Source organism: Ctenopharyngodon idella, chromosome 13 (genome assembly GCF_019924925.1).
Source record: "Ctenopharyngodon idella isolate HZGC_01 chromosome 13, HZGC01, whole genome shotgun sequence".
In the NCBI taxonomy this organism is placed as follows: domain Eukaryota; kingdom Metazoa; phylum Chordata; class Actinopteri; order Cypriniformes; family Xenocyprididae; genus Ctenopharyngodon; species Ctenopharyngodon idella.
This window is the reverse complement of record NC_067232.1, coordinates 22,226,948-22,254,626: the sequence shown is the minus strand read 5'-3', so window position 1 is coordinate 22,254,626 and position 27,679 is coordinate 22,226,948. Positions and strand designations below refer to the sequence as shown.

Here is a 27,679-nt window from a genome sequence, read left to right as displayed (position 1 = left end):
AATCTAGTCTAGACGTCATGAAAGCATGAACTAACTTTTCTGCATCAGAAACAGATAACATATTCCGTATCTTAGCAATGTTTCTGAGGTGGAAGAAGGCTGTTTTTGTAACATATGAAATATGATTTTCAAAGGACAAGTTGCTGTCTAATATAACACCCAGGTCTTTAACTGTCGAGGATGGAGTAACAGTACATCCTTCTAAATGCAAATTGTAGTCTGAGAGATTCTGTGTACAGGTTTTTGGCCCAATAAGTAATACTTCAGTCTTATCTGAATTTAATAGAAGAAAATTACTAGTCATCCAATGTTTTACTTCTTTAACACACTCTAATTCCATGTCTTCTTATAATATTACCAAGTGGCAGCATGTATATTGAAAATAGCAGAGGGCCTAACACAGATCTTTGCGGCACTCCATCATTTACTATTGTTATCTTAGATTTTTCCCCATTTAAATAAACAAAATTGTGACGGTCTGATAGATACGACCTAAACCACCTTAATGCCTGTCCCTGGATACCAGTGTAATTTTGTAGTCGATCTAGGAGTATTTTATGATCTATAGTGTCGAACGCAGCACTGAGATCAAGTAACACTAGTATTGAGATACAGCCTTGGTCAGAAGCTAGAAGTAAGTCATTTGTAATTTTAACGAGCGCAGTTTCTGTGCTATGATGAGACCTGAATCCTGACTGAAATTTTTCATAGATAGCGTTTTTTTGCAAGAAGGAGCACAATTGGACCGACACCACTTTTTCTAGTATTTTAGATATAAATGGAAGATTTGAAATGGATCTGTAATTTGCCAATACATTTGGATCTAATTGTGGTTTCTTAATGAGAGGCTTAATAACTGCTAGCTTGAACGGTCTTGGAACGTGACCTAGAGATAAAGACGAGTTAATAATATTGAGAAGAGGCTCTTCTGCTACAGGTAACAATTCTTTCAGTAGTTTAGTGGGTATTGGATCTAATAAACATGTTGTTGGTTTAGACGCTGTGATAAGTTTATTTAGCTCTTCCTGTCCTATGGTTGTAAAGCACTGAAACTGTTCTTGAGGGACGATAATTGAGGCTGAATCATAAAACTCTGTCAAAGGTTGTACATTTACAAATGTATTTCTGATGCTTTCGATTTTTTCAGTAAAGAAATTCATAAAGTCATCGCTACTAAACTGTAATGAAATGTTTTGTTCTGGTGATGTCTGTTTATTTGTTAATCTAGCCACTGTACTAAATAAGAACCTTGGATTGTTATGGTTATTTTCTATGAGTTTGCGGAGATGCTCGGCCCTGGCTGCTTTTAGAGTCTTTCTATAACGGGACGAGCTGTCTTTCCACGCGATTCTGAAGACCTCTAAACGAGTTTACGTTCTAGATTACGAGTTTCTCTTTTGATAGCGTGAGTAATACTGTTGTACCATGGTACATTATTTTTCTCTCTAACCTTTTTTTCATATTGAGATCCCAAGATCTCTGGTATTGAACCATATTGGGCCTTAAAAATATGGATACCAAAAGAAAAGTTTGTTCAGAACCTAAAAGCATATTAAGATATCTTTAATACTCCTTAAGTTACAAACTTTATGCAAAAAAAAACACAAGAACAGCTTTTTCCCCATTTTTGAACTGTCACCATTGGCATTTAATGCAACAAACTTGCAACAGATTTTCTAACAGACCTACCAATTTCTGTGTAAAGATAATATAATGATGCTGCCATCTTTCTAAAGTCATTTTTAATTTCGCTTCAAATTTCAGGTGAAAACCCTATCCAAAATAGTGGATTACTCAGTAAATATACATCTGTGACATTTAATATTTCGGCTTTCATCACTATTTATCTTTCTTCAGAAAAAATATGAACAAAATCAAAAATTTGAGCCAGGGAAGTTTCTGAAAAATGGTTGATTTGACAAGGAATGACCTTATAGAGATGATTCCTTCAATACTATCAACTACACAAGACTGAATTTGGAATTGCACACTACTCCTTACTATTTCTGCTTTATAAATATATGACAGAAATATTATGAATAGTATGCGATTCTGAATTCAGCTATAGTGTTAATTGAACAGCATTGCAGCCTTTGCAAAAGCACAGGGAACTGCTCTTTATAAATGTACTAAGATCAATAGGGACTTGAGAAAATGCAAATACTAACTTGAATGTTGACTCCAGTATGCTTCTGTAGACTTCAGATAGTTCATGCCGTTGCCATCAGCTGATTTCTGCAAGAGAGGTGTGTGCCATGTCAGCTGTAAACATGCAGTTTTTTCCGTCAATATATCATCCATCATCATGTACATTGTCAGTAGACCCAACAAAAGCTGGATCTTTTAAAATGCACACTGCGTTTTCTCCATGTCAATGCTTGTGTATGTTAAAAGACACCAGATGTTTTTCTCTTTTCAGTGACTGAATTGGGTACATTTGCTCATTTTCTTATTTCTACTTAGGACACATTATCAGCATCTCTTTGCTTGTCTAATCTGGTTCTCTTCCTTGTCTCACAAAATGGAAATTTCTCTCTGCAGCTCTTTCAGCCACCAACTGTTGATCACCGAAGGGTGTGATTCCCCTACAAAAACTCGCTATTAAATTCCCAGCGGTAGCTCGTGGCAGGCCTCAAAGAGCCCGGCTGATGGAGGGGCCGGTCTTATTACAGAGGAGGTTATAGACTCGTAACGTCCAGAGCGGCACGCTGGTGCTAATTTGAGTGTCAGCTTGTGGTGGACGCCTCCCCGTCGAGAGGCCTGAGTTATGAGCCGCAGATAAAAAGGAAGGGTGTGTTTCAAGGGGCCGTTTAGATCCGTGTTCGGGATGGCCCGACTTGGCCCTCGACCCAAACAAACACGCACCGTTAAGAATAGCTCCGTCAGTAGGATGAGAATGAGTTCCCAGAACCTTATAATGAACTCTTAAATATAAAAACAACACATTAACTGGCCTAACGGTTTAATTGCTTGAATTTTCTTGAGAAGGTTTGGCCCGTTTTCAACTCACCATTAATCTGCTTCTCAAGGCTGCGAACTGCTCCGTTGAAGCAGAAATACGAGTGTTTATGAAACCAGAGATGCCAGTGTCTGGTTACCGTTACCGGCCCTCTTTTTTTTTATGGGGGGGGGCCGCGGGTGTGAGGAATTTAATAATCGCCATCCGTATCACCTCAAGGTTAAAACAACGGCGCTTGAAGTTTGATTGAAACCAGAAAAGTAGTTTGAAGTCCTGAGCGAGGTGTATATTGCTTGTGTGTGTTGTTTTGTATTCTCAGATAATAGACTGTGATCTCTTTATTTAACCTGAATAAGGACAAAAATAAACATTGTTGGTTAAATGATGTACATGTGAGTTGAGGAGGCCTCCCTGAATAGTTTCATTACCTCATTTTTCGCATTCGGCCATTTATTATTTATGAAAGCCGTTTAGTGCTTTTTCATGCCGTAAGGTGTCTGGTTATGGAGATTGTTATTTAAACACAACTGACTGGTTCTTGCCAACCACTTGTTATCACAAGCATTGCTATTATGAGCTACTATTGTGCAAATGCTACGCATTAAACTTTGCCACATAACTTATCCAGCACTGTTTGCTCTATCGACATGAATGATTGTTGGAGAGACATTGCTATAGCTTACAATTTTTGCTTTCTCTGGTGGATTATAATACAGGCAGTAAATCCCACACACTGGCAGTGTGAAGCGGCGGTCTGCCTGGGTTCACAACACTATTTAAGCTCAGATTCAGCATGGCGAGTGTCACTGTATGTACACAGAGACATATCATAAATTATAGGAAAGTTGCTGACCGCTAAAATTAACTTTTCCTACATCTTGCCTCCATAGTAGTTTCGTAGTTACCGATCACGTGCGCTCCACTGATTTCACTCGTATCGGTTGGGTTGTCCGATTGATCGGCTACCGAACGCTATCAGGCGATAATTGCTTTGGGAAGTTTGATCGGCGGTCTCTATGAAGGCCGATCTCATAAATCGATATCATGCTGACCCCGCATAAAGATGCGCGCCTGCCTTGAGAGGATTGGCATGACATGCACCATCTCAATTTCTGTCTGCTGCGGTAAAATAATTATAATGCTCAAGGTGAGGTACAATTCATATTTCTGTATTTTTGTTGCTGCGGGTTGTTTTTCATGTCCGCGGGTTGAAGCGACCCCAAAAAGCATGATATTTAGCCAATGGAATGCAAATTTTACCAGGGGAACCCTGACAAAAATGTGGATTTTACCCCCTGGAATGCGATTTTTACTGGGGGACCCCCTTTAAACACGATTCGGCTAGTTTTGAGTAGCAATTGAGCGGGTTTTGTTGTGAAAACCTGGCAACCCTTGCGCTCATGCACACTCGAAGTGCACACACATAAGGCCGTCTCACAAACAGCTACCAAATTGCGCTTAAATGGTCAAACACATAAATGGATGCACAAAATTACCTGCTTGATGAGTATGCACATAAACACAGTCGATTTTGTGTCAACAGTTGAGAAAGTTGTGTAACAGTAACCTATATTGGATCTGTGCAGCTCTTAAAGTGACAGCAGCCTAATAATCCTGATTTTTTTTCTTTGTCTTTTGTTGTTTGATTAACATTAATGACACTCACTGCTCTTGAATGACTAACTTTTGTAACCTTAAAGGATTAGTTTACTTTAAAATGAAAATTACCCCAAGCTTTACTCACCCTCAAGCCAGCCATTAATAAAGTCCTACTGAAGCAAAGCGATGCATTTGTGTAAGAAAAATATCCATATTTAAAACATTATAAAGTAAAATATCTAGCTTCCGCCAGACCGCCTTCCATGTTCAACTTACGAAAATTACATCTGAAATGAATGTCTGTAACAATCAAGATTGGAGCATCACTGTAAATAATTCTACATGATAAAAAGAAGGCTTAAAAAAGATAGATATCGGCAGTTAATGCTTCCTGTGATCGGCTCCAAAAATCCTAATCGGAGCACCCTTAGTTGCCACTCCCGAAAGTTGCTCTTCATTTGCATTAAGTTAAACATATCTCATCTTTCACGTCGCATCCTGTCGGTCCCTGTCGGTTGTGTCTTCAGAAATTGACAGCTTTCCTTCGAAATGTCGCTGCGTTTCGCTGGTATTGTGTATGGGGCTTTAAAATTGTTGTGTTTGGTGGGTTTAATCTTAGGTTAGGTTTTCACTCATCCTATCAGTATAACACTAAACCACAGTGTTTAAACTCTCTCCCAGCATCCTGACTTTGCAGCACAGCTCTCCTGTCAGAGCCGGTTTGGATGACGAGGAGGTTTGGAATGACCCCTGCGCTCAAGAGATTCACAGGATTCAGCTGTTTCTGCCCTGCATATCCAAGGTCTTGTATTGCATTAAAAAGTACAATGCACAAAAAATTATGTGCCATATTGTATTTTTTTTGTGCAATTTTTAAATATTTATGAGCTCAAACATTCCACAAACCCTTATAATAGTACTAGGGATGTTATCGGCCACCATATCGGTATCGGCCAATATATGTTCGTTTTTAATGCTATCGTTATCGGCATGATAAGAAAATTTGGCCGATTATATAAAAGCCGATAAATAATGGATGATTTCCTTCAGCTGAGGCACTTCAGATGCGCACTGTTGTTTTGAATTGCTTGAAATATGATTGAAATCATAGTTAAGTGCAACATATAGCATAAGTCTGTCATATAAGCTACATAATATTATAATGAGAACATTATAATTATGTGCTTGGGACGTGGCTTTTAATGGTGAGACTTTTGTTTTTGTAATCAGGCTCTCAAAAATTATAAATTGTTTATAGGTTATCGGCTTTCAAATATAAAGAATTATCGGTTATCGGTATCGGCCAAAATTTTCATATCGGTGCATCCCTAAATAGTACACAAGCATATCCAAAGCAAATAAAATCTCAATCTTTGTAAAAAAAACAAAAATTAATTTTTATCATTTAAGAAAATGACAGCGTTTGCCAATGCACAACACGATGTCTACAATGTGATTTATTATAAATAAGGTTAATTAAAAAGATTAAAATGTGGACATGCTGTGAACATGTCAAACGATGTTCTTGTAATATTTTCCCCAGAGTCCAGCAATCACGTCTGAAGCTGACAGTGCCATATCATTTGAAAGAAGACTGACAGCACCGGGTTCTCCTGGTGACGGCACGTTAATACTCCCGCAGCCTCTAATCAGGCCACCGTGTCAAAAGATTATTTTAAGACCTGGCGAAACAGCTCCGCTGCGCACGAAAGACACCAAAACGGCCCAGCCAGCGACAGAAAATGAGTTCATTGCTATAATTAGTCTCGCAGCCACCACCCCCACTCCCCAATTTCATTTCTTTGGCCTTGGAGGTTGACCAAAGATAATGACTGCTGAGTTTTTCTCGTTAAAGACCTCTGTGTGTGTGTGTGTGTGTGTCAGACCTCCCATCATCAGCTTCCTTCACACACACACACACACACACAGAAGGCCCAGTCACAAAACAAACCCTGTGCAGGTCAGAGGTCATAGGTATGATATATATTTTTGCTGACCACCACCAAGTTGTGCTGCAATCAGGGGCCCCTGTAGAGAAAGACACGATGGAGAGCATTTATCATTGTCTGTGTAACTTCTAGATGGACTTCATAGGTTCTCAGAGACCACCGTGATGTCTAGTTTATGTGTGTGGCAGATGTTTACACTTTCCAGAACCTTCCGTCTCTCTGTTTCTCTGTGGTGGAGCGAGTCTCCAACATCCATCTGATCTGCTGAAGATGGAAACTGCTAAAGATGCCACTTGTCTGTACTTGTTGACCATTATATCGCCAATGCTGACAATTATTGGACAATATTTGTCTTTTTTTTTTTTTTTTTTTTAAATGATCAGCTTTAGGCTGATAAGTGTCGGAAGTGTCGCCATCGGAAAAAAAATCAAATCGGTCAACCACTATCCTCTTCTCTTGTACATTTTTACTAGTAATATGTCAGTACCACATCGGTTATTGACCAGTATTAGTTTTTTTTTTTTTTTTTTTATATATATATATATATATATATATATATATATATATAAATTGTCTCTATATTGGTCATTATTGGATATATATTTATCTGCCTATATTAAATTTTAATTGTACATGATCTTTTTCCTTATTTTTTTTTTTTAAATTTGCATCTTAGAAAACACTAATAATTTAATAACAGTTAAATATAATATATTTAGCAAAAATCAAGATGAATATCCATTTTTCATACTATACATTAATAATGGCTAAATTCAGTTGTAGCAAAAAACAATTGATTTTAGTTTTTAATGTTTTATTTTTAATGTACTTTTGTCTTTTATTGTAACTTTATTTAGTTGTTTATTCATTCATCTATCCATTCATTTTTGTAGAATATTAAAATATAATTATTTTTTATGTTGGCTATTAAAATATAATTGCAGCTTACTGTTATTGGGCAGAATTTAATTTAATTTAATTTTATTGTGCAGAATATCATTGCATCTCTAGTTTTTGATTCTTCTCTAGTTTCTGCACTACTCTATCTAGATTAATCTTGAAACTTGCCATTGCAGTATTGCATTATTAAATCTTGTATGATGAATTGCTTGTGATTTTCTTCATTTTTTAGGTTTCTTTCAACATTAGAATCTGCTAAATGATTAAAACTGCTATAGGAGAAAGTGTTTTAACAGTGAGGCCTTCACAAAAAGCCTTTGGAAGTGATTGCCAGGGTTTTGCATGTGATGAACTGGTCCTTTAAGGCATCATTTGGATTCAGTTGTTTAGATTTGTAAGGAGCTTTTAGAGAAGGATCTTTCTGTTGGAATTCAACTTGTTCTGAGTCTCGTTACATTGAAGGAGACACTTTTAGTCACAGTTCAATAGTCCTTTGAGTGTTTTGTGGACGGGGTTTTTCCTCAGTTACCCTGCTGTGTGTATCTTAATGATTGTGTCGACGTGAAAAGGGATTACGTAATGGGAGCCCCTCTGTTTTGTCCTTGCTCATCCTTTCAGAAAAGCCTGTCTCATTTAATGAAGTTATTTCAGGAAGCACTTTTGCTGCTGCTGCATTTCGATGTGAAAACAGTTAGTTAGGTTACAGCACTGGGATCCAAAATCCTGCTCGCTTGAATTGTTGTGAAGGACAGTCCAAGGGGAAGCAGTCTGTAAGAAAAGTCGATGCAAGTGAACTAATGCAGTCAGAAAATGACATGAAGCTAGCTGTTCTCATTTTAGTCACATTTTTTTTTTTTTTTTTTTAACATTTTGTGAGTCTACTTACAAAAATGTATTGTAGTACTAGCATGATTTCATGGCATGCCACCATAATAATTAAGTACTATGTGATACCATGGTTTTTCTTAAAGGGGTCATGAATTGAGAAATCAACTTTTCCTTGAGCTTTTGATATGTAAGAGGTCATCGTACTATAAAAATATCTTGTAAGTTTTATAACTGAAAACTTCATTGTTAGTCCAATAAAAGCTTTTATTGACACCAACGAACGACTGATCCTGGAATCAACACCTACTTCATCATTGCAGCGTTAGCCCCGCCCACTGGTGTGTTAGTGAGATGAGGAGGAGAGAAGAGCGATACATGACTAAAATAACATTACCTTTCAAAGGATCTTAATGCAGGAATATGGTTATTTATTTTCAACAATGTGAATGTCTCAGTTGAGCTTTATTTATTTGTATTTGGTACAATTCATAATGTTAATTGTTATTGTCATAATTAGAATTGTTCATTCTAATGCCTGATCTGATATTAATGATTCATGTACAGTCAGATGATCTTTGTCTGTGTGTCAGTAAATCAAACCAGTGACTAAACGCTCAACTTCACCTTGTTTCTCTTAGAAGGATAAAAATAATCTGTTATTTAAACGGTGATTAAATTATATATAGAAAGCGATCAAAGAACGCTCCCTTTACAATCGCTGGAGCTGTCAATCAAACACCATGAGTTTATCAGTGACTGAGTTCTGGACTCGCGCCAAAACCTCCGTTTTATTCAACAAATCTCTTAGTTATATCGAGTTTGCACTGTTAGTTATGATGAAAGCATTCGTTAGTGTGCAGAAATTGAGTTGCAATGACGAGATCACTGCTTTCATGAGCTCAACAACATGTCTGTGATCGACTACAATGTTCATCACTGCAACCTTTCATGCCACGATTTAAATATAATGCTGTAATCAACACTTTTCATGATTATTTAACCTTGAGAGATGTAATAGTAACAACGAGCTAAAAGTTTGAGAGAGTAATACTGAGCTATTTCATATGCAAAGATGTCAGCCAATCACAGCAGTGGGCGTTTACACTGAAGTCTCACAGCAGACACGCCCCTTAAAACAGAGCGTTCAAATCAGAGGGCTAAAATCAGGGTACAAAAAAATGCCTTTTATTTCTAAATTATGACAATTTTTGATGTAAAAAGCATACTAACGTTATAAGTGCACCCCAGGAAACATTATAAAATAATAAAACAACGTATTTCATGACCCCTTTAAAGGCATACCCAGGATGCTATTAAGATTTGCAGAATGGTTTTCTGTAGGTCGGTGATGGGCTTTTGTTCAAACAATATACTTTGACTTATAAAGACATTTTCATCTATTCTGCCTCAATCATGTAATCTATTTGAATTTATCATCATTTCTGGGCTTTTCTAGGCAAGTTTTGTGATTTTATGCAATTATTCAGTCGATTAATCTACATTCAATTTGATATTGCATATATTGATATTTAATCAATTCACAGTAATAAAAAGAAACATTTGAAAACACTCTTTTATCCAAAAACTACAACCAGGGCATCAATCTCCCTTCTAGATTCAGTGTTCTCAATCCTAGTTGCATTTACACCAACTGTGAATTTGGGTCAAACCTGCACTTGCAGGTCATCTCAAAATTTGCTTGTTGCTAATCAAAATGCCTTTCAAACCTTTGCAGTAATGCTAATATCATCATAATAAAATTACAACATGCAGCACTGGCCTATATATTGTTTAATGTATATTTGTAACCACTATATTTAGCGTTTTAGTGTTTTTCCTCCTCAAACTACGGCATATACGTTTCAGCTATCTTGATGTGGCACAAATCCCCCCTCCAGATGTCGTTTGTCCTGCAAATATGAATGTTTCTCAGTGGTGTTGTGCTGTACATCAGAAACTGAAGCATGGAATAGGGCAGACACAGTGAAGATGTTGTTCCTGTTTTTTTAGGCCTAGTGAAAATAGAATGAAGATTAGTGGTTCTGTTCAGAAAAAAAGGTCATACCGTTTATGTTGTAGGTCAAGCTATATAATGGATTTAGCAGATTTTTTTGTGTGCTGATAGCAATGTCAGGTCATGTAACATGATTCTATCTAGCACATTATATCAGCATGCATGAATGTCGCATTCGCACGAAATTCATGAACATGAAAAACCCATTAAGGTCATCAGTGGCACCTTCCCAACCCACAAATGGTAGCCGAGCAGAAGTGAAGTCCCCACTGGGAACCTTTAAGTAACCTTTAAGCAATGCATATATATAGGTTTTCACAAAAATTGCATATATAGGTTTTCACAAAAATGAGTTCATTAAAAATGAGCCCTTGTCTAGCGATCCCAATGCTTCAAATAGCAATTAAACATCTAAAAGTATCTTTATTTGTACGTTTTCTGAGAGGAGTACCTTTCCTTTGACCCTAAAAAATGTCGTGTTTCTCTGGTCACTTCTGGACATCTGGCACTTCCCTCAGCACAAGTTTGGTATCATTGTAAAGCGCAGCATTCCAACTTTGTGAATATTCATAGCGAATTTTCGATGGCATGAGTCTGAACCAATGAAATGTGATTTTTAAACTCATACTGATGTAAACAAAACGATCTTAATCGTGCTGACAGACAGATCCGAAGCATGTGCACAAAGACGCCTCAGTGCACAATCCTGATATACACATATATACTACACAGAATTACAGTATTTCAAAAAATTATTCACGCAAACATTATCTTTTGTGTCTTAAGTGAACGTTTGGTTAACAGTTGGGGAAAAACATCTTATGTGTAACATTAGATTAGATCCGTGTGATACAGTAGGTCTTAATGTATAGGCTGTCTGTTTCATTAATGTTAATCAAACAATTGTGGAATCATGGAAAAAAGTTGAATATGTATATTTTTCCTATATATATGGGTTTTAACTTGGTTTGTGCCAAATTTGGTGGTATTACCAGAGATTTTAAGGTTTGGTTGCTAGTGATTTTGTTGCAGAACCTTCAGAAAGCTTTAACTCAATATTTCTCAAAATCGACTTCAAACAGGTGTAGCTCAGTCATTTATTTGTCAGATTTCAACAAATCATACATCATTTTGAAGGCTTTTTATGTGAGAATAACAATAACCCATTTTTGAAAATATGCTCATTGTGACTCATTTTACCAGCACGAGTCATATACAGTATATATACATTGCATTTAGGGGCTCCAGTACTTTGTGGGAGCAAATAAATGTGGCATGAAAATAAAGACATTTTCCTGAGTTCTCCTTGCCTAAAACATAATCCAGTTTGAAAACCATTGAATGTTCCCTTAAGTTTATCTCTCCGCATGGTTAACAAGACTGATTTGAAACCCTACTTGGCCAATACAAGTAAGCAAAAGAAATAAGCATTTATATTTTTAAATGATCTCTTTGTGAGAAAACCTTCTTGAAGGAGTCATCAGGCCTGTTTTGTGGTACACACCCTGCTACTTATCTAACAGTCTTACATTGTTCTGCCGGTCATAAGGAGGTTTTGAGAAAGACATCCCACTGTCTTGGAAGAGTATCTGAATAAATATATTCTGCTGTTCTCTGTGAGATGCCTTAATGTGCTTTTGTTTTTCTCTTTGCTCCCAACAGATCGCTCTCCTCCAGCTGTCGTCCTAAATTAGCTGACTCTGTGAAAGGATAGCTTTCAACTGACCCCTGAAGCTCCAGCCGTCCGTGACACCCAAATGCTGTCTGTCTTTCATCAAACTGGTCACTCCTGAAGAAAAATGGACTTGGAGTGAAAGGAGCCCCTTCATGTGGGCAGACAACTCTTAAGCTAGTTGAGATAGCTGGCCTGGGACTCAAATGGGTGACCTATGACAATGTAACCAATAAGGGGACTTGAGTTCTCGCTTTCCCAAGCAGCTGCAAGCAGGATATGAGCTTGAGCCGTGGGCATCGACGATAAAACAAACCTTCCATCGCTTGAGGGCTTCTCTAACGTCATGCAGTCATCTGAGGAATTGTTTACCAGGAAGCTGAAAGCATTGAATGGGAGTATGGGACATCCAGCGGCCAACACACAGGGCAAGCTGGAAGGGGGTGGTAAAACAAACGGGACGCCTGCTATGCCTAAAATGGGGGTGCGAGCCAGGGTGACGGACTGGCCCCCGAAAAAGGAGGGTTGGGAAACCCGAGGCGGGCCCAACTACGAGAGCGTCATCACGGCCTTCCAGAACGGACAGCCAGACCAAAGTGTGGAGATCACGGATTTGGGTGAAGCATCATTGGAGCCTGATTATTCGGATACAAAATATTCCCTGAGTGACCTTCTGAGTCGATCCCCTTTAAAGGGGCTTCATCCCATTCGCCAGCGGAGTAATAGTGACGTGACCATCAGCGACATTGATGCGGAGGACATAATGGACCAGAACGCCGTCAACCCCAACACTGGTGCCTCGCTGCATCGGGAGTACGGCAGCACTTCCTCTATTGACCGCCAGGGTCTCGGGAATGATGGGTTCTTTACCATGTTGCGAGGATACCGGATTGACAATTTGGACCATCGCAGCGCCCCGCCTGTCGGTTTCCCAGAGCTCCTTCGTTACGACACAACCCTCTCCCCAAGCTTGCAGACCGCTGCTCAAATAGCCCGCGGTGAGATCGTCCGCATCTCGGGCTACGACTACGTGGACAGCTCCCTCCTCTACAGCCGAGAAAGGGAGAAGTCTTTCATGCGTCGTCTCAAGTCGGAGTCATCCGAGACGTCGCTGTTCAGGAAGTTGAGGACTATTAAGAGCGAGAACGACGGTCTGCGGCTCTCCACCGAGCAGGACGACCGCCGGCCGCTCAGCTTCCAGAAATGCTTCGCTCACTATGACGTCCAGAGCGTCCTCTTCAACATCAGTGAAGCGGTGGCCAACCGTATCAGCCTGAGCCAGAGGAAGAACACCACCACCGGAGCTTCAGCCGCCTCGCAGTACCAAGTCCCAGGAGGTGGACAAGTGGGTGGGAATACTACTGGACCTCCATCCATGTTCGAATCGCCGCTGGGAAGTCGAGAAGACCTCAATCCCAAGGAGAACCTGGATGCAGATGAGGGGGATGGGAAGAGCAATGGATTGGTGCTCAATTGCCCGCATTTTCGCAATGAGATTGGTGGAGAGGGGGAGAGGAGGATCTCTCTCTCCAGGGCCACCAACACCACCTACAGTGCTGGAGGAGAAAACTGCTCTTTTGAGTCGTCCTTGAGCTCCCACTGTACCAATGCCGGCGTGTCTGTACTGGAGGTGCCACGGGAAAGCCAGGCAATCCACCGTGAAAAGGTCAAGCGGTACATCATCGAGCACATCGACCTGGGAGCGTATTATTACCACAAATATTTCTATGGGAGAGGTAAGCCTTGTTGTTTTGCATGAAAAATGGGGTTGATTCTTGTTGTTAAAGGGTTAGTTCACCCAAACATGACATTTCTGTCATTAAGTACTCGTTCCAAACCCGTAAGACAATTTGTTCATCTTCGGAACGCAAATTAAGACATTTTTGATGAAATCCGAGAGGTTTCTGAAGGACCCATAAGCAGCAACGTCATTGCACCTTTGTCTTTACTACCTTTCTGGCCCTTGAAAGGTGCAATGACTATGGGTGCTTCAGAAACCTCTCGGATTTCATCAAAAATGTCTTAATTTGAGTTCTTAAGATGAACGAAGGTCTTACGTGTTTGGAACGACATGAAGGGTGAGTAAATAATAACAGAATTTTCATTTTTGGGTGAACTAACCCTTTAAATCTAAATCATTTCCGTTTCTTTGGGTGAACTTTACCTTTAACTCGAAAATGAGTACAAAATACTAATTACAAACTTTCTTTTTTGCAGTGTTAATCATAAAAGATCTTGTATTTTGTAATATTTTCTCCTTTGGATGCTGTTCTGGTGATTTAGGGACCAAGACAATAGCAGGTTTTGTTAGGCCTGGTGTTTATTACACATTTTGAAAGGAGAAACACTTGTGCCAAGGATTGAGGTGTGAGAATGTTCTCCTGTCTTTGGCCTGTGATTTGTCATGTGAGAATAGACAGGGTGAGGTGCAGCTGTTCCCCTCCGAGGAGCCGTGATGCAGAGAGCGGTGTGACGGGACCCTCTCCTCACACCGCAGTCCCACTGCTCTTCATTAAAACACCTCTGCGTGTCTGGGAATGGAACGAGCAAACGATACTTCGACTTATACTGCACAATGTCATTCGTGTTTGACTGAGAAGGTGTCAGCGGCTGTCAGACTGCTTCTTTTGCATGTCTGCACATCTGCATAGTCCTGACAGGATTGTGTTACCCATTCCTAAGCTCTGAAAAACAGCTGCTCCACCTCTTGCCATGGAGAAATTTGTTTCTTTCCTTTGACTACGCTGAATAATGAGCCGCAGCCTGTGGGTGAAAGCTGTGATTGTGTCCTGCACGTTCACGGGCTTTCCAGCCATAGCGAATAAGTAAATTACAGCTCAGCTCAAATGACAATAAATCATGTTAGCAAGCTCGTTCTATTGGGAAATAGATAATCATCCGCCTTGCCGTGTCAAGCAGAAGAGCTCAATTTCCTCTGTGCCTCCATTTGTGCAGGGTTATATTTAAGACACTGATTAGTCTTGTGCATTTAACTATTTATTTTAAGTGCCGTTTAAGGAGGGAGAGAGTTTAAACTCAAAATGAAATCAAAATGGACCCAGATTCAGACAACTTTTTGGCTGTATATGGGCTCTTGGTTAATTCTAAACTAATAGCCAAATCTATTTATTTAGTTATTCTTTTTAAACTGTTGCAGGTAATGCAGATTTGCTAATATCTTGCTAATAGTTAACAGAGTAATTTAATGCTGATTAATACAATGAAGATAAAGGCAATAATAGCAAATAATGATGACAGATTTGTCAAAATAGAAATGTTAGCATTTGGGAATTAAATTGAATGGATACATTTAAATTTAATGCATAACTTGAATGCATGACTTTAAATTGCATCAAATTGATAACTTATAACTTGATAACATGACTAAATTTAAATGCATAACTTGAAACTGAAATGAATGCATAACTCTAATGCATACATTTAAATCAAATGAAATAGAATGCATAGTTTGAATGCACAACTTAAAATTGAATAAAAGTGAATGCATAACTTTACATTGAATTAAACTGAATGGTTAATTTTAAATGGAATTAAATTGAATGAATAACTTGAATGCATGACTTCAAATTGAATTAGAATGAATGGATAACTTAAAGTTGAATTGAATTGATTTTAATTTAATGCATGATTTTTAAATTAAACTGAATGCATGACTTTAAACTGAATCAAATTGATAACTTATAAACTGATAACATGACTAAAGTAAATGAATAACTTGAAACTGAAATAAATGCATAACTCTAATGTATACATTTAAATTGAATTAAATAGAATGCGTAGTTTGAATGAACAACTTAAAATTGAATTAAAACGAATGCACAACTTGAATGCATAACTTAAAATTGAATTAAAATGAATGCGTCACTTGAATACATAACCTTACATTGAATAAAATTTAATGGATGACTTTAAATTGAATTAAATTTAATGCATAACTTGAATGCCTGACTTTAAACTGCATCAAATTGGTAACTTATAACTTGATTACATGACTAAATTAAATGCATAACTTTTATGCATACATTTAAATGAAATTAAATAGAATGCATAGTTTGAATGCACAAAATAAAATTGAATCAAAGTGAATGCATAACTTTACATTGTATTAAACTGAATGAATCATTTTATCATCAAGTTAAATTGAATGCATAAATTGAATGCATGACTTTTAATTAAATTCTATGCATAACTTTAAATTGCATTAAATGGAATGCTTAACTTGATAACATGACTTCAAATTGAAAGCATAATTTGAAATTAAATTAACCTTAATGCATTGAATTAAATAGAATGCATAGTTAGAATCATGTATAACTTGAAATTGAATTAAATTGAAAGCCTTGATTTTATTTTGTCAGTCTGACTTTCCCGACTTCAGACTAACAGTCAGAGTCCATTTAACCTTTCATAGCTGATCATCACCCCGTCAGCGTCTCTTCAGGGACCTGAAAAGGACAGACCTGTCAACATGTCTCTCCCAAGAGCCACTATCCGCTTTCACACCTTTACTTTCCGTGATGCTTTTATCACCCAGGGAGTAGCATTGATTCCATTAACTTCCTCTCCCGATTTGCTCCCTCTTCGTGACCAAGATGCTGCATGATCAGGGAGGATGCAAGATCTGACATGCCCGCACTACGGTTGCATTAATGCACGAATGTTATTAATACTTCATCTTGTTAAGCATAATGGCAACATACTCAGCTCGATGCCTCCTGTTGGTGATAGGCAAGCTGATGTCTTTCAGACAGTTTAAAGGGCACCTATAATGCCCCTTTCACAAGATGTAATATAAGTCTCTGGTGTCTCCAGAATGTGTCTGTGAAGTTTCAGCTCAAAATACCCCACAGATCATTTATTATAGCTTGTCAAATTTGCCCCTATTTGGGTGTGAGCAAAAACACACCATTTTTGTGTGTGTCCCTTTAAATGCAAATGAGCTGCTGCTCCCAGCCCCCTTTCCAGAAGAGGGCGGAGCTTTAACAGCTTGTGCTTTGGTTGCTCAACAACAACAAAGCTGGAGAATCTCACGCAGACAAAATGACGAACGGTGTTCAGCCTTACATTGTTCAAACCGGAGTCGACACTGATGGAGAGACTCAGGAAGAAGTTACAACTTTTAGACGTTTCTGAATGGTTAGTGGATAAATTTATGTAGTTGCTGTGGAGTTGATTCAACTCATCGACTAGCATGTGCCGTCATGTTAATCTTTTGTGCAAATCCAGCATTGAATTGACCCTCGTTTGTGAAGCAGTCCGGCGTAAAATGACGGCATGGCAACAACACTCTACTACAACAACTCCTTTGTTGTGTGTTCTATGGGGCGGGGTTTATGTAAATTTTGGTGTTTGTGATGTCACCAACATGAGAAGAAGCTCGTTGTAATCTGTGGATACAAAAGTACTATGGTATCCTCACAAATCAGACCAAGACCAAGATGGTCTACCATGTCAAAACCAGAAGATCATTCATTAAAAGCTGGTTTTAACTGGATTTTCCTGCAGGAGTCTAGTAAAGTGGATTTTAGAGAAGATTTCGGCAGTCGACAGTGCTCATGTTGTTTTACTCTTCACTGCAGCTTTAGGCTTTAACCTCATGAGTCCGTTCGAGAGGATGAGATGAAGTGTCACTGCTGAGGGTGTTTGTTGTTGTTCACCGCTGGATTTGAGTTGGATTAAGGGCTGTTTGAGTAGGAGTTTTCAGATCTCTCCCATCATGCAGGTTGCTCCTGCTATCGTAACTTTGTATAAGGTTGTATTTGCTTTTCGTGTTGTGTCATTAGCAGGATCCCGCACACTACTTGAGCTGTTGCCAATTTCCTTGTTGTCCCATATTTTTTTGTTTTGTGTTTTGCATCAATACACATTATCCAAATGTTTTTCTCCCTATGGCATGCTTTAGTGCACATTGCTTATTATATTGCATAATTTTTGCCTCAGGTTTTCAACATGGTGCCCAAATGCATGTTTGTCTACAAAGGGGCTTACTGAAAAGGATATCAAAAAGAAAGAGGTTAAGCCTAGTCTGTGGCGGGTTTTATTTCTGTTGTTAATCTCTGACGGACCCCTATGGTGCAGTGAAATCAGAGATTATGGGTCATATATGACACTAATGTGTCTCCTGAGACTGTGTGGAAATCTATGGAGATGTGCCCTGGATCAGACTGCATCATTGCCTACAGACGTGACATATAATTGGACATTTGAACTTTGAATGACGCCAAATTAAAATAATCCACATTTGCCAGTTGTTATTTTATTTTTATTTTTTTGTATTTTTTAAAATATGTTTTACATTTATTTTATTTTACTCAAAAATCAAAAAAGAAAAGAATTTATAAATTATTTAAAATATATTACCTTATCAAATAAATTTTATTTAATTTATTTATGTAAATAATGTCGCAATGCAAAAATCATAATGGTCTCAAAATGCTTTATTTATCTATCCATCCATTTATCCATCCATCCATCATTTATTTGTTTGTTCGTTCATTCATTTCATCCATTGTTTGTTCATTCCATCCATAGTTTGTACCATCTATTCATTATTTGTTCGTTCCATCATCATTTGTTCCACCCATTCATTGTTTGTTTGTTACATCCATCCATCCATAGTTAGTTCATTCCATCCATCATGTATTTGTTTGTTCGTTCATTCATTTCATCCATCGTTTGTTTGTTCCATCCATCCATCCATCCATTGTTTGTTTGTTCCATCCATAGTTTGTACCATCTATTCATTGTTTGTTCGTTCCATCATCGTTTGTTCCACCCATTCATCGTTTGTTTGTTCCATCCATCCATCCATCCATTGTTTGTTTGTTTGTTCCATCCATCCGTCTGTCATCCATCCATCCACCCATTGTTCATTCCATCCATAGTCCATCCATTTGTTCTGACCATCCATTGTTCATTTATTCCATCCATAGTTCGTTCATTCATTCCATCCATTGTTAGTTTGTTCCATCATCAATTGTTAGTTTGTTCCATCCATCCATTGTCCATCCATCCATTGTTTATTCCATCCATCTTTTATTCTATCCATCATTCGTTCGTTCTATCCATCGTTCCATCCATCCATCCATCCATCCATCAAAATAAGACTTTACTTATTTGAGACAAATGATCTTAATAGTCATGAAAATAATGTCACAATGCAAAAATCATAATGATCCTAAAATAAACATTTATTTATTTATTTATTTATTTATTTATTTATTTATTTTAATAATGTCCCAATGCAAAAATCCTAAAATAAGATGGTGTGTTATCAGTGGAGTCTCCCGTCTGTGTATCTCCTCAGCATGACCAGCTCCAGAGAGGCCGTGAAGAGTTTAAATTGCCAACTTCCTGTCGGCTCTTCCTGTCCGGTCCGCTCAGGGTCTCTCACTCACTTTGTAGGGTCTTCTTGGAAAGTGTTATCTCGCCTTCTTGACCCTGACCTCATATCTTCCTCTCTTTCCTGTCGTTAACCCCCAGAGCACCAGAACTACTTCGGGGTGGATGAGAACTTGGGTCCGGTGGCCATCAGCGTGCGGAGAGAAAAGCTGGATGATGGGAAAGACAAAGAGGCGTCACAGTATAACTATCGGGTCACCTTCAGGACGAGTCAGGTACGTGAGTGCTTGACTAATGGACGTAAATTTCTCAGCAAATACTGATATAAATAAATATTGATAATTGTGATTTTAATTACATTAATTAATGAGCATATCATGTAGTTAAAATTAATTGATTGATGGCCCTAATTACAATACAGCTTTTAGTTTCAGAGGATTTTCAGATGGACTAGAGGTGTCGCACTTGAAATATTTTCCACATAAACATTTAAATAATTAAAAAGTATAAAGTTTTACCTGCTGAAATTAAGGATTTAATTAATATTAAGAGATAAAACCCTCCCCCTTTCAAAATTACAAGATTGAAAATGTCTTCATTGGCAACATTTACAAGAATCCCTATTAATCAATTAATAATAATTTTATTTATGTATGAAATCTATTTGTCTCTATCCAAATTATGAAAATAAATGTGAATCATTTGTTTATTTATTCATTAATTTACTTGTTTGATTATTTATTTGTTTTGGGATGGATAATCTTAATTGTCATGGAAATAATCTTAATGATCTTAAAATAAACTTTATATTTCCTTATGCAAAATATAATTAACTTTTTTCTTTTTTTTTTGGGCTGAAATATTCTTATTATCATAATTTTCAAGGACAGTAAATCAACAAACGCCGACATGCAGATTCCTTTCTCTTATCAATTGCATCGCTGCACTAAACCTTGGGCTTTGATCTTCAGCTTCTAATGGCTCTTGTTCACAATTAGACTGAATTATGAAGCCTTTTGTCATTTCCTACATGCCATAGATACTCACATGAATCAAAATCTCAGAATGACCCTTTAAAGAGATGCTTGAGAATTCAGCTTAAAAGGCTTTTACTTTATAAGTGCAGATAAAAGGGTCAAGACTCAATTTCTTCCTTTCAGACAAGAGTACGCTCTCGAATCTCCTGCCAATAACTTGATATCCCAATGGGATCTCTACATTTCCTTACTGAAAGTTTTATTTTCTCATAAACTGACAGGATTAAGTACTTGAGGTCACATACTCGGCTGATATGTTGACCCAGAATAGTAAAAACTGCTGTCTTGTCATCGGATAATAAAGATTTTGATAGTTTGATGCAGGAAAATGTCACAAATGCATGCAATGTTTAATGAATCTCTTTGTAATTCAAGCACACTAACAGCTCTTCTCTTTCTCTGGCCCTCATCAGTTAACTACCTTGCGAGGGGCGATCCTGGAGGATGCTGTGCCTTCCACGGCGAGGCACGGGACGGCCCGCGGTCTCCCTCTGAAGGAAGTGCTGGAGTACGTGGTGCCTGAGCTGAACATCCAGTGCCTCCGACTGGCCCTCAACTCACCCAAAGTCCCCGAACAGCTCCTCAAACTGGACGAGCAAGGGGTGTGTACTAATCTAGAATGCTGAAATCTGATTGGATGAGCTGCGGTTGAAGCCGTAGTTAAGTAAATGATATGAATAGTAGGGCTGGCCACAAAAGTGAGTACACCCCTCCAAATTGGGCCCAATTAGCCATTTTCTCTCCCTGGTGTCATGTGACTCGTTAGTGTTACAAGGTCTCAGGTGTGAATGGGGAGCAGGTGTGTTAAATTTGGTGTTATCGCTCTCACTCTCTCATACTGGTCACTGGAAGTTCAACATGGCACCTCATGGCAAAGAACTCTCTGAGGATCTGAAAAAAAAGAATTGTTGCTCTACATAAAGATGGCGTAGGCTATAAGAAGATTGCCAAGACCCTGAAACTGAGCTGCAGCAGATCTTCTTCAGATCATGCTGACAAAAAGTTATGGAATTCAAGTCAATTTGTCAAACCGTTTTCGAAAAACGCACAAACAAATTTTACGAAGTGCTTGCGACAATAGTTGTAAGGCTGTATCTTCTCAACGATTTATCGTATTCTGACCAAACTTGGTACATGTCATCACAAGAATGACCTGAGGTTACTTGCTGCATTTCGGCACAGCACCACCTACTGGTCCGGAGATATGAAAAATGGCTATTTTTGCTTATAACTTCTGAACGGTTTGTCCAAAAATCATAACTGTGGTCTCGTTAGATTTGCCGTCATGCCGAGTCAAATGATATACAATTTTCCCATATCCACCATTTTGAGTTTGTCATAAAATGCTGTATTTTATAAACACATTAGCGTATCGTTACGAAACTTGGTATGGGTCTTCGGCACCATGCCCTGACAGTAACCAGTAACTCAAAAAGTTTCGAGACCACCTTGTGGTCAAAAGTTATAATGAAATTTCCAAAAATTTGAATAACTTTTGACTATATTAACCTATTGTAATGAAAATGGTCTCAATAGATTCATTGGGTCATGCCGAGAACATAGATACCGGTTATGGACAAACTTCCTGTCCACCATTTTGATTTTCTTTCAAAAGCTACTTTTTCTAACTCCTCCTAGACTGTTCGTCCGATTTTCACCAAAATCAAATTGTATCATCTTCAGACTGTGCCGACAAAAAATGTTGGATTTCATGTCAATAGACAAAATTGTTTTCGTATACCACAGCAAAAAATTTGAGGCATGATTCCAAAATATTGAAATATTGGCATATTGACACCAAACTTTGCATGTGTTATTGTCACCTCACCCTGACCACACCTCATCAATTTGGTCACAGCACCATCTATTGGTCAAAAGTGATAAACCATTAAATCTTTATTAGTGACCGTGTTTATGATTTTTTTAGTCATTTTGCCTAAAATCATCTTAATATGCCTTTAATTGCTAATTGTTTGTGCTTGGCCCCTTAACTGCTGCTTACAGCTATATTTATTTATTGTTATTATTATCAATAAATGTTTTATTTAGTTTAATCATGCAGCCCTAATGCATAATGTCTTTTAATATATTGCTTTTACTGATGTTTTATAGCAATAAGCAACATTCATTGTTCTAATGCTCAAAGTAGTGGTCAATCAGTATGGGTTTTTCGGTGACCGATTCTTTAACATTTTTACATTTAATTTTTTCTGATTTTTACAGTGGTTATGAGGGTTTTAGATACTTCCGATATACCATGCTAACCATAATTTCTTCCAAAATACAGTTGTTCCTACAGTTGTTGTGCAAGAAAACTTGTAACATCAGCTATCATCAAAAAAGAAAATGACAGAATGATTCTTAAAACGTCTTGCACTTCAGAGAAGTAATTAATTAACTTTTAATTAAAAGCTTCTTAAGTGGCATTTTGGTGTCTTTACACAGAGTATTTAATGCTGCTTAGAGGTGGCATAAATGCATTTAAACAGCAATTAAAACTGTATATTTTTGATCCTAGGGCCTGAGGTGGGTCAGAACAGCCATAATTTAGTCTGGCTTTAATGCAGCATTGTATCTTTAACACTGAGTTTTACAGCCTTAACTTGGCTGTGTAAAGATGCCTTGAGAATGTGCATAAGAAAAGTAACCGTTTCTCACAAATCTGAATTATATCTGTAACACAGCAGTTCTGAAAGTGTTAATGCAAATAATGCATGGTTATATGACTCAAAATCAACATGCATTTGGTCTCAAATACACCATATGTAGAGCTGTTTTTCCCATGGAGCATCTGTCAACACGGTTTCAGATTGTCGTCTTGGTTCTGAGGCAGAAAATCAGCCAATATCATGCAGGTCGATCAATAACAGCTCCAGTCGCCCATTGATTTCCCAACTTGGAGTGGAAATGTGAATCAGGACGGACTAATATAGCCAAAATTACATTCTGTTTCATAGACGTTTCAAGACGTTTCATTCCCACCCTCTCAATAATGTTTCATTATCGTCTTTAAAGAGTGTTTACTGAAGATCTCTCGAGTGCTAAATATGGACTGAAGACTGGAGTAATGATGCTGAAAATTCAGCTTTGATCACAGGAATAAATTACAGTTTACTATATATTCACATTTTAAACTGTAATATATACATTTAGCAGACGCTTTTATCCAAAGTGACTCACAAAAGAGAAACAAAAGCAATTTGTCAACAAAAATTTTAATATTTCACAGTATTACTGTTTTTACTGTATTTTTTCATCAAATAAATGCAGCCTTGCGAGTGCATTTGCTATTTAAACAACTTGCTGGATGTGAAAATGATAACTGTGTCGGGCTGAAACTAGTAAAAAATACTTGCGTCGCTCCATGATAGGGCCCTTTATATCTTGCTAGCTCCCTGTCTTATGAATGTCAAACTGTGCATTCCCTTTGACACGTGTGCTATGAATCTTGTTGCTTGAAGCTGTCAGAAAATTCCCAGGGTGTTTAGTCTTACATAAGTGACAAAAATGGAAGAAGAAAAAAAACATTGCATTGCTGGATGAAATGGCTCTTTATTGATTATAGTTTCATGTTTCTCATATAAGGGTTTGTCCCAGAAGAGTTGTGTTTTTTTAGCGTAGACCCTGTGTAGGTTTCCCTCTTAGTTAGTCGAACAAGAAAACTCTGTGAAGCACTGTTTAATACCGTTTGGCACACGACCTCTCGTGTGCCTGGGAGTTCTCTCAACTTGAGCTGGGTAATCTGGATAACGTGAGCTGAATTGCTACCAGTTGGAACAGCATAATGTTGGCCTCAGACTTGGAGTGTGTTATTTGTATGGCCGTTCATGCGTACTATGTTTATAATTCAGGGATCAAGTTTTGGTTTGGCACGTACCACTCAAATGTCCTTCGTTCCTGTTTTGCGATACTGTTAGTGCCACTAAAATTACACACTTCACCTTTAATGACCCCAAAAACAAATTCAAGACTTTGAAAAAGAGCATAATAGATCCCCTTTAAGGAAATAAGTTTTTTGTCTTTAAAACAGCACATGCACGTTCAGCTGGTTGCCGAAGATCATCTGGTTTGGAGATGAATGGTGATCTTCGCCTCTGGGGAAGTAGGTGTGAAAAACAACACCTATGTCACATAATGTGCTAATGACCTCCAGTCTGCCACCCACACGGCCCTCAGGGGCGCGTACAAAAGAGCAGGAACCGTATCACGTTACCTTGGGCTGCTGCGGGAAAGGTTCACTGCTCACTTGATGGTGACAGATAATGAGAAGTGAACTTTGTCATTCCATTTCCTGTTCTTTCTTCTCTTGCGTTTGTGTGAGTCGTCTCACAGGACGACAGAATCAGTGGCTGCTTAGCAGAAACTAAACTTTGCTGTAGAGCACAACAGTAGGGGTCAGCAGGGGCCAGTTGAATAAACTGCTTAGACTAGTCTTAAAAGTTAGTAATCTCTTTTTTTTTTTCTTCAAGACTGCTCATAACTTTTTAAAGTCCACTAGTCAATCTTTACTAGCTGAATGTTGATCTTTAGCAACATTTTAAGACAATACCTACCATGAGCTCTGAAGTTAAGCTTAAGATATTATTTATATATATTATATTATACATTGGTATATATATATATATATATTATATATATATATATATATATATAATATAAGTATATATTATATGTATATACTTTTTAATATTAAAATATATTATATATATATATATATATATATATGTGTGAATTATAATACAGTATGTTAATGCAATATTATATTATATATTGTGTTAATTTATATATTGTTTTATATTGAGAAAAAAACTATATATTAAAAATAAATTGTGTATTATAATTTATATTTAGTATATATTTAATCAGTCTATATCTGAATACAAATATTTTTTAAACTTTTTTTTTTAAATGTATATATATATTATATTTTTATGTGTAATTGTGTTTTTTTGTTATTTTTATTCAATATTACACTTTTATGATATACACATATTTAGTATATATCATATTTAAATATAATTTACATGATTATTAATTAATGTATTTTAAATATATTAATATTTATGTATATTATTTTATCTGTAATTGTTTTTTATATTTTTTATTCAATATTACACTTTTATGATATACAATATTTAGTATATATAATATTTAAAATAATTTACATGATTATTAATTAATGTATTTTAAATATAGTTAAAATACTAATTTAAAAATATTTTTAAAAATTGATATTAGAAGTGTGTGTGTGTGTCTGTGTGTGTGTGTGTGTGTGTGTGTGTGTGTGTGTGTGTGTATATATATATATATATATATATATATATATATAATATAAAAAATTTTTTCTGTATTTACAATTTTTTTAAAGTTTTATGTTGCACCATAATTTCTGCAATGCTCCATTTTGTTTTTTTCTTATTTTCTAAAAATGCTTTTGCTTCAAAATCAAAGTTTGTAATGTTGTGATTCATCTCAGAAATGTTAATATCGTCTCAGAAAATTTGAATTTAAAAAAAAATCCCTTTAGCAGTGATGGTGAAAAAGCGCACGGTCACTGTTGTGCTCATATTAGATAATTTTTTGTGCTGTTTTACGCAGTTTAGCGGTCAGCGCTGTGCAGCTCATGAAGCGCTGTATGACGACACTAGCCGTTTGCTGGTGTTTTGTCTTAGAGTCATAAGAAGTCATTACTGCCCCGAGGGCTGATGGGTGCAGAAGAGCGCGCAGTGATGTCACAGCGGTCAGGATGGAGTTACGTAAAGCACTCGGCTCAAAGGGAAACCTGGAATAACTGACTCTTTCTTTCTCTCTATCCCTCCATCACTGGCCTGTGTTTTTTCTTTCTTGTGGCGTTTCATGTCATTTAGAGGCTTATCTGTGTCTGAGAGCCATGTTGACCTCTTTGTTATGAACAGACAGAAGAATGTGTTTCATAACCGTTATCCTCTCTGCTGTATGTCTGATTCATATATCAGGATAGAATGGAAAATATCTGTGCCAAAGATTTCAGGCTTGGATATAAGAGATTGAATGCTTTCTTGTTTCAAACCCTAGTGAGCTGCCTTGTTTTCCACTGTCTTACCTAGTTTGTTTGCTTTTAAGGGTTAAAAGAGTAAATATGTACTTGACAGATGTCTTTGACCATTGCAACACAAATGATCGTAACACGAAAAATCCTGTAGATTTAGCAATATAGGTGTATAGCAACACATTATTAGCTGTTTTATAACATAGTCAAGCAAAAGGCTAATCATATGAATTACCGTTATTTCTCTGATGTTGTAAAAAGCGATAACATTGTGCAGCGTTTACCTCAGTAAGTTGACCGAGTGGATCTCTGAGCTGGCATGAGTGAGTGGAGGCGGGGCTAATTTGCATATTCATAGATCTGCATATACTAAATGAGGCAAGGGTGTAGAGTTACATTCAAGCTATTTTAAGGCATGAAGATTTTTTTTTTTCACATGAAAAAACCTTTAAATGTGTCATTTTGTTGATCAAAGATGAGTTTTAAGGGATAAAATTATGGACTACAGGGGGATTTTAAATGTAACTACTGTATATCAACTCCAAATATCTAGTTCATTGCAGTAGAAACTGGTGTTAGTATATTATTAAGCTAATTACTCTAATAAGTAGAAATATACAAAAACAAAATTGAATGTCTTTTCACGGAGCCCGTCACAGTGCATTCTGGGATTGCCTTTCTGTGGGTTTATTTTATTTATTTATTATAAGTTTAAAAAAATTATTAAAATATTATTGGTAAAAACTTAAAAGCCTTTATGTATAATCCATTATATTTGCAGATTCCTTTTTACATCTGAAACTGGTTGTTTGTCATGTGCTTTAAAGGATTAGTTCACATCTGAATTAAAATTTCCTGATAATTTTATCACCCCCATGTCATCCAAGATGTTCATGTCTTTCTTTCTTCAGTCGAAATAGTTTTTGAGGAAAACATTCCAGGATTTTTCTCCATATAGTGGACTTCACTGGGGTTCAACGGGTTGAAGGTCCAAATGTCAGTTTCAGTGCAGCTTCAAGGAGCTCTACATGATCCCAGACGAGGAATAAGAGTCTTATCTAGAGAAACCATCAGCCATTTTCTAAAAAAAATACAAATTCTATACTTTTTAACCTCAAATGCTCGTCTTGCTCTGCTCTGTGATGCTCCACGCATTACGTAATCATGTTGGAAAGGTCACGTATGACGTAGGCGGAAGTACCGATCCAGCGAACGTGCAAAGACTAAGGGTGTTTTCACACCTGTAGATCGATTGCATTGTTCCGAAACAGGGACTAATTTTGTTACAATGTTGCATTTTCTTCTTGGTTCGGTTTGCTTTCACAAGGCGA

At 37.2% G+C, this 27,679-nt stretch overlaps 1 protein-coding gene across 1 annotated transcript in view; it reads left to right on the top strand.

Moving 5' to 3' along the window:
• The window catches only part of LOC127525357 (signal-induced proliferation-associated 1-like protein 2), a 212,317-nt gene that overhangs the window by 45,821 nt on the left and 138,817 nt on the right, over positions 1-27,679 (top strand). The window contains exons 2-4 of the mRNA XM_051917853.1: positions 11,912-13,657; positions 19,425-19,558; positions 20,734-20,922. Coding sequence (XP_051773813.1) covers positions 12,268-13,657; positions 19,425-19,558; positions 20,734-20,922 — 1,713 coding nt within the window. The 5' untranslated portion in view covers positions 11,912-12,267. The remainder of the gene's footprint in view (positions 1-11,911; positions 13,658-19,424; positions 19,559-20,733; positions 20,923-27,679) is intronic.